Source organism: Monopterus albus, unplaced genomic scaffold, assembly GCF_001952655.1.
Source record: "Monopterus albus unplaced genomic scaffold, M_albus_1.0 scaffold3.1, whole genome shotgun sequence".
Classification (NCBI taxonomy): domain Eukaryota; kingdom Metazoa; phylum Chordata; class Actinopteri; order Synbranchiformes; family Synbranchidae; genus Monopterus; species Monopterus albus.
This window is the reverse complement of record NW_018127883.1, coordinates 7,362,903-7,370,346: the sequence shown is the minus strand read 5'-3', so window position 1 is coordinate 7,370,346 and position 7,444 is coordinate 7,362,903. Positions and strand designations below refer to the sequence as shown.

Here is a 7,444-nt window from a genome sequence, read left to right as displayed (position 1 = left end):
TATTTATAATTAATAAAATATATTATCAAATTTATATAGTGTTATATTTCATTATGTACAACTGTTGAACCTACAGCACACTCCTGAATGCCAGACAATGACACTGATCAGGAATAATTGTTTAAGTTTCCATTAGCCCAGGTGGAAAGGGTAGTGCGCCTGCCATTGACAGCTACAAGCAACAGGTTTACTAGTGGCTCAGCACTCTATCATTGACATATCTGAAGTGATCAAAGGTTGCTTCTAACCACTAAAACAAATGCAAGAGGTTTTTGAAAACTGCATTTATATGTAAGCCAGTGGCGTTTTCCACTAAGACAAAAGTTATGAAAAAGCTGTGAGCGACCCTTTGCCCTCTGCCATTTCAGTGTGGAGCACCACTGCACCAATTTTATCCCCTGACAGCTGTGTCTTTCCAGCAGATTCTTCGGACACTAACTTTGGACAACAGTCTCCCTCCCTGAGACTAAAGATTACCAACTGGGAGCCTGTGAAGCTTACTTCAGCCCACGGGTTTTCTCTGCAGACCTCTATGTTTTCACAGCATGTATCAAATACAGCTGAATATGATAAGCAGGGCAGCCAGCACCAAGATCACACAGTAGGACTCCATGGGCCAAAGTGAACTGGACCTGTCTAAATCCATGTAAGGGAAAAAGTTTCTTGTGAGCTGGACGTCGCTGTGTTTTCCACCATGAAAGACATGTTATTAAAATACTGGGAGTTCATCTTGGGTAGCCTTTACATACTGCAGCGTGAGTCATCGAGTAATAATAGTTTTAGATCATGACACGGGAACATAACGAGGTTGATCACCCGTTATAATAGGCTTATGAGCTGTCTGCGAGGGGGAGGTGGGTGCCAAACAAGGCCTATACCTTCAACAAGATTAATATAGTGATGTAGCACAACGCTTTTGCTGCTGTGTCAGCGCACCAGAACAAAACGCTGTAACCGACGTAGCTCGACACAAAAATAGCCGTTTGAAGAGTTGTACAGCTTTTAGCGCTTAACACGAACAAACCAACTTTATCCCGCCGCTTTTTTTTTTTTTACCTTTTTCGTGTCGTGTCTCGGGTCATTCCATGTTGTCGTGCGGTTGTTGTGATCCACAAAGAAGGGCCATCCAGTCTGAGGGTCGATTTTTATTTCCCAGCCGAGGGGAAGAGGGTCGTTGTCATTACTTGCCATTGTCAGTATCGGTGACTGTATCTTCATGCCGTTCATGTTACTAGCTGTCGAATACTGAGACATTTTATACAGGCGACGGACGCTTTAAAGATTCCTTCAAGTGACGTGGAAAAGTGGGCTGGAAGTTTCTGGAAATAGCAGGGTTAATGTTGGGGGCGGACAGCGTTGGACACGGGTTCTCTAACGTGCTATGTCGCAGACCCAACAACCAAGACATGGAACCAATGCTCTGCTTTTCACAATTTTTCCCGGGGAACCCCTCTCAGGACGATTTTTGTTGCAGCTGTGGAGAAAGTGACAGTCGTATTGTCTCTAGTTTACTGGCAATCCTTCGCCCCAGTTCTGCTGGGGCTCCCTGGAGCGCCATCGGTGCCCAGTGTGCCCTGGACCCCATTTTGAGAGCCAGTTTCTGAGTAAGGGAATCCCAAGCTTTTTCATTATGAAAGGTTCCCCAAATAGATGTACTCAGACTCCCACATCATAGATCTTGTCCAAGGAAACTCAGTCTGGGTTTGCTATAATTTGTTACACAATTATGCAACTGTGGTGGTGTGATACAGTGTGGGCACAGGCAGTGACACCTCTAATGACAGATCTTCCTCAGTCACAGGACCACACAAACTAAAACTTATACGAGAAATGCTAGTAAATCAAACTCATCAATACCAAGACTCTGAATTTTATGGGTGTTCAGATGGTTTGGATATTGGAGTTCAAGACAATTGATATTTGTATTTTTGGACACCTGAAATTAGTAAGATATTGACATAACAAGGTGTGTAGCTATTAAGTGGAGCCTGTCCTTGTAAATGTTTGTTTGTAAGTATAAACAGCAAAATCATCATTTTCCACAAGAGTTTGAGGATGGTAATTGAGCTCCATAAATATTTTCTCAATATTATAGGGATTTTTATAGGTTATAGCCTACTGTAACAACAAAAAGAATCCTAAAGTAATGAAATTAAATTCCTGTGCATGTAGTGACACACATACATTTTACTGATTTTTAGCAGGGGGAAAAGGTTCTATTCAGTCCTTCCTGGTTCAGTTGTCTGTCCTGCATAAATCAATGTCTTTAGTCACAGAAATCATCATAAATAAAACACCAGATTATTCATTCAGTGATCTTGTTTATGTTTCCAGAATACCATTTTTTTACGTTTCCAAAAATACTTGCATGGTAAGACTAAAGGGTAGCTCTGACTTTTGCAGCCCTCTTAATTAAAGTAAAATGAGTGTATATTGTTTAGTAATTCAGGTTCTGCACCTGAAACCCATGGTAAAAAAAAATCTGGGGGTGTTACTGGGGGTGATATTGAACTGAAACTTTATAAACAGATCGATTCAGTGGTGAAGGCAAGCTTTTTCTAGCTGAGATTGTTAAGCAAACTCAAGACGTTTCTTTTTTTTTACTGATTTTGAAATGGCAGACTATGCTTTCATCAACTCTAGGCTCGAGTACTGCAATGCACTTTCACGTCTCCAACTGGTTCAAAATGCGGCTGCTCATCTACTGACAAGTAACTGTGAGCATGACCACACAACCCCTTTCTGGCTTCAAATCCCTTTTAGAATCAGTTTTTAGTTACTGTTATTTGTTTTTAAGGCACTTAATGGATTGGCCCCTCCTATCTCAGTAAATGTCTGCAGTGGCACAAGCCAGTTAGATCCCTTAGGTCCTCATATCAGTTTCTTTTAGATGACTGGATACAAGCGCTGGGGTGATCACACTTTTGCTATAATCACCCCAAAAACTGTGGAACAGTTTACCTATTAATATTAAATCTACAACAGATATGCCAGTCTTAAAGTCACTGCGTAAAACTTATTTATTTTTCATGGCCTTTGGATCATAGTGGAGCTGACGTCTCCTCTTCCAATGTTTTACTGTCTGTGTCTTTTGCTTTTTATTTAATTTTATTGTGGCTTATGTGAAGTACTTTGGTCAACAAGTTGTTGATTTTAAAATGCTATATAAATACATTTAGATTTGAGTTTAGGCAGATTTCACTATAACCTTAAACCACATGTTTAAATATCTAAATCATAATTTGTTTGTGTAAATTATACCGTGTTTATGCAAAATAACTCAACATTTTAAAATGCAGATTAGCTCATGCTTTTTAGTTAGTAGTCCAAACACTATCTAATGTGAGGATCCAAGGACAGACTGTAAAGTTCCTTGAGGCAAATTTGTCTAAATATTTTTTTTTTTGCCTGGACAAAATCCTCTTTAATAATTTTACACCACTTGAACAGTTACAATAACACTGCATATATAGAATCATATATATAAATCATGAATGTATTAACTACATTGGAGCCTACACGCTATCACGTGAGCTCATATTCCAGAATGGTCCCGGCGGTTCGAACCACCTATCGAACACCGGTGATTAAAACAAGCCTACTCTTGCGTCCAATTTCAAAATAAAAGTGTCTCGCACAAATCCCTTTCAGGCGTTGACAAATGTGATAAAAATAAGTACTAAATATATTCGTTGTCTGGGCTCTTGTAGTTTTAACACGGCTATCCCCAAGACAACATATATCATTTCCACAATTAAAAAACTGGGGGGAAAAAAAACGCTCTTTTTTTTTATTTTTTTTATTTTTTCCTCTCTCTCTTCATCCTGACTTAGCCGGTTGTCTGCACGTATGTACGTACACCCGCTCCCTGGACTCCCAGCGTGACGTATGCCCTGGCGCCCGGTTAGCTAACGCTAGCTTCTAAGCTAGTTAGCTGGTTGTTGTATTCGACAGCGTACACCGGAATCGGTGAACGTTAACTAACTAGCTAGCTACGAACGTTTTCTGTCCTGGTGACTGTTGGCATCAGCAATGGACGACGAAAGTTACCCCAAAACCCTGTAAGTAACTTTAGGCATCTTAACAGTGTCGTTAGCTTCGCTAACATCGGGAACAGGTGGCTAACTTAGCTATCCATTACGAGAAACTAGCTGATACCGCCAAACAACATAAATATCTAGCTAATGTTTCACAAACATTAGGGTAGACAACACAAAAAGAATTTCGATTTGCGCAATCTTTAATGCTAGTGTCAAGCGTCAGCGACGACAGCTGTCTAACGCTAAAGTTAGCAGTTTCGTTGGGCCAACTTGTAAGTCAGTACTTAAGCTACGTTAATGTAAATAACGACACAGTAATAACTCACGCTCATTAAGCAAGAAGTAACGTTAGCACTCGAAACAAGTTGTCTCTATGTCAGCTTTTCAGAACAAGTATTACTGTCTGTACCACTTAATCGTTACCTGGAGAAAACTGTAACGACTTTCACAAAACCTCTTTCTTCTCCAGATATGTGGGAAACCTCTCCAGAGATGTAACCGAAATTTTGATTCTGCAACTTTTCACCCAGATAGGGCCTTGCAAAAGCTGTAAAATGATCACAGAGGTAAGCAGCAAACATGTTATGTTCTAGTTGTCTCTTTTCATTTCATTTCCCCTGCATTGATTCCCATATGGAGGGTGACTACGTGTCACTCTTCACTTAAAGATTTCAAGGACTTTTGACTTGAACGTATAAAGTGAATTGAATTCTGGCCATTGTCGGCCCAGTTATTTTTTTTTTTAACAAAACCATTTTTATTAAATAACAATATATAATACATTGGTGCAAAGAAAAGCACACATATTTATGATTTAAGATTTTTTTTTTAAGAATGTGAAAATTCTGGAAGCAATTGTTTTTATGAGTTGTTACATTACAGTGGTCTACAAAATAGTGTAACCAAACTTTTGAACTGTGTTTCACCTTGTTCCTTGCAGCATACAAGCAATGACCCCTATTGCTTTGTGGAGTTCTTTGAACACAGAGATGCTGCTGCAGCCCTTGCAGCCATGAATGGGAGGAAGATATTAGGAAAGGTAGGACAACTTTCTCTAATCTAAAATTAAAAGTGAGGTTAGGCATTTCATATGTTGTCAGAATTCCTCTGTGGTCATTTTGATCTTTTGTGTAGAAAATGTCCAGTTCTTGGGTCCTCTGTTATAGCTTTCAAAGCTCTCTGTGAACTCTATGCTTTCAGGAGGTCAAAGTAAATTGGGCCACCACTCCGAGTAGCCAGAAGAAAGACACATCCAGTAAGTGTTCATCTGTTAATTAATTTGCTGAAATCAAAGTTTACCAGTAAATAGTAAATGATTTCTTCACTTTGTTTGTCTTTTGTATTACTCTAGATCACTTCCATGTGTTTGTGGGTGATTTGAGCCCTGAGATTACCACTGAGGATGTCAAGGCTGCATTTGCACCTTTTGGGAAAATCTCGTAAGTTTTAACTGTAAAAGGATATTTCTTTTATGTGCAGTGCAATAATTTCTGTGCTATAATCCAATCATATTGATTAAAGCTGGGCATTATTACAGTACTTCCTAATAATCTTTTAAGTTTTTGCTCTGAAGCAACCAACTATGGCCATGTTTACATGCATACAACGTGGGTTTTGACTGTAAACACAAAAATATTAAGAAGCTCACACATTATGAACATTTGAAAGTTTGATTTTCATGAGTTCATAGTCCATAAGGGCTGCCATCCTGAAGGCTTTGTTCCTCCTTGACAGTGTGCAAGTTAAATTTCGTCTTAGATTAATTATTTTGTTTTGGGATAAGAACAATGGCTTGATATTGTGAAAAATACCGGAACACTCCCACGCCCCCTCATTTCCTGTCATCTCCCCACTGAATATTGAGAATAATGTAAAGGAAAAACAAAATCTTGAATTACACAGAGGCCCAAACTGCAGCATCTAGAGCATCTGTACAGATACAGATGCCATCTATAATTGTGATTGTCTAACAATCCATATTAGTATTGTATGCACTCGTTCTTGACAAAATTAATTATCCAGTAGATAGGTTGATAGATGAGTTTTTGGAATTTTGTGCTTATGCCTTTACTTAATATATTCTGAGAAAACATTAACCCAAAGAATGAAAACCCAATTTATCTCTTGTGACACACCATGCGTGAGTGGAAGCCAGCTGAGATGTTTGTGTTCTGGAGAATAGCTTCATTTTGTTTCATCTTGATGTACTCCTTGTCACATTTATAAAAACACTACATATATGTATGTAAACATGGTTGATGATGAAGCAACATGCTTTTAAGTGTCAGGTTAAAGTAGATATGAAAATGGATCAAAGCATTCACTTTTAAACACATACACAGTATCGACAAGTATACACACTCTTATCAGATTGGAACTAACTCATCTAAGTTATTAATGACAACACATTTCATGTAGACTATCAGATACTTAATTATTAGCATTTACTTGTGATCTGTGCACTGTGTCTGTTTTTGTGACTGACGTGTCAGCCTTTAGCCTGCTCTTGTTTTTGTTTACATATTTAGGGTGTGGTAAGTAAGCCGTACAGTATGTCAGCAAAATGTAAGCTGTCTGTATGAACCTGAACAGCTTTTAGCTGTGAGACTCAGTGAAGTAATAGTACTTTGGTTATTTTACAGAAATGCTCATAGGATTGGACAGGAGCTTGAAGGCTAACAGCAAGGAACTGTGAACTCTGGAGACTCAGATGTAGTTTTTTTCTCTATTCTATTCTTTTCATATGTCTTTGTAGATGCTATGTTTAACATGATTTAGCTTAGATTAGCAAGGGTCCAATACTCCATGTTTTCCTCTAAATCTGTTTAAATTGTCTCATTTTGATTTGTATAGTGTTGTTTGTAGTGCTTCCAAAATTTCTGAAAATGTCAATTTCTCAAAATTTGCAGCTCCCCAGTCTCCGTACTGCATATTGGTGGTAGAGAATTGACCAGGAAAAATAAAGAAATCTGTTAACAGGCCATGTATGCCGTTTAATTCCTTTTTCTCTTTTGATATTTACTATATATTTTTATTTGTTGGAAGAGCACCAACATCAGATTTTAACAATGCATGGTAATCCATATAATCTGTTCCTTTGTAAATGTAAATCAATAGCCTACTGCTGAGAGGAGTGAACAAGAGGCGGTGCTCTAGTCACAAGGATCCATTAATACATCTGAAAGAATTTAAAATCAGTACTATAGGCTGCATGTATTTGTACTTGTTTTTTTGTTTGATTTTCAAGTGTTGAAGTTTTATTACGAGTCAGCGCTCAGTACAAGGTCACGATAGCTAATGTACCTTAATGTAGGACAGAGTAGAGGATACACAGTTTAATGTGTTTTGCGTGGTTCCTTTTAGTTTGTGTCCTTTAAATTGAAAAGTGCACTGAAGTTGTTTTA

At 38.3% G+C, this 7,444-nt stretch overlaps 2 protein-coding genes across 3 annotated transcripts in view; one reads left to right on the top strand and one right to left on the bottom strand.

Annotated features, from left to right (window-relative positions):
• bag3 (BCL2 associated athanogene 3) overlaps positions 1-2,361 on the bottom strand; it is a 6,308-nt gene extending 3,947 nt beyond the window's left edge. The window contains exon 1 of one of the 2 annotated variants that reach the window (XM_020599016.1): positions 1,057-2,361. In XM_020599016.1, the coding sequence (XP_020454672.1) occupies positions 1,057-1,254 (198 nt within the window). In that variant the 5' untranslated portion in view covers positions 1,255-2,361. The remainder of the gene's footprint in view (positions 1-1,056) is intronic. The other variant, XM_020599009.1, reaches the window with a different exon arrangement.
• A 1,319-nt stretch (positions 2,362-3,680) lies between these two features.
• The window catches only part of tial1 (TIA1 cytotoxic granule-associated RNA binding protein-like 1), an 8,431-nt gene continuing 4,667 nt past the window's right edge, over positions 3,681-7,444 (top strand). Inside the window, exons 1-6 of the mRNA XM_020599027.1 lie at positions 3,681-4,061; positions 4,510-4,606; positions 4,981-5,079; positions 5,241-5,295; positions 5,392-5,479; positions 7,437-7,444. The exon at positions 7,437-7,444 is cut by the window's right edge and continues 89 nt beyond it. Coding sequence (XP_020454683.1) covers positions 4,033-4,061; positions 4,510-4,606; positions 4,981-5,079; positions 5,241-5,295; positions 5,392-5,479; positions 7,437-7,444 — 376 coding nt within the window. The 5' untranslated portion in view covers positions 3,681-4,032. The remainder of the gene's footprint in view (positions 4,062-4,509; positions 4,607-4,980; positions 5,080-5,240; positions 5,296-5,391; positions 5,480-7,436) is intronic.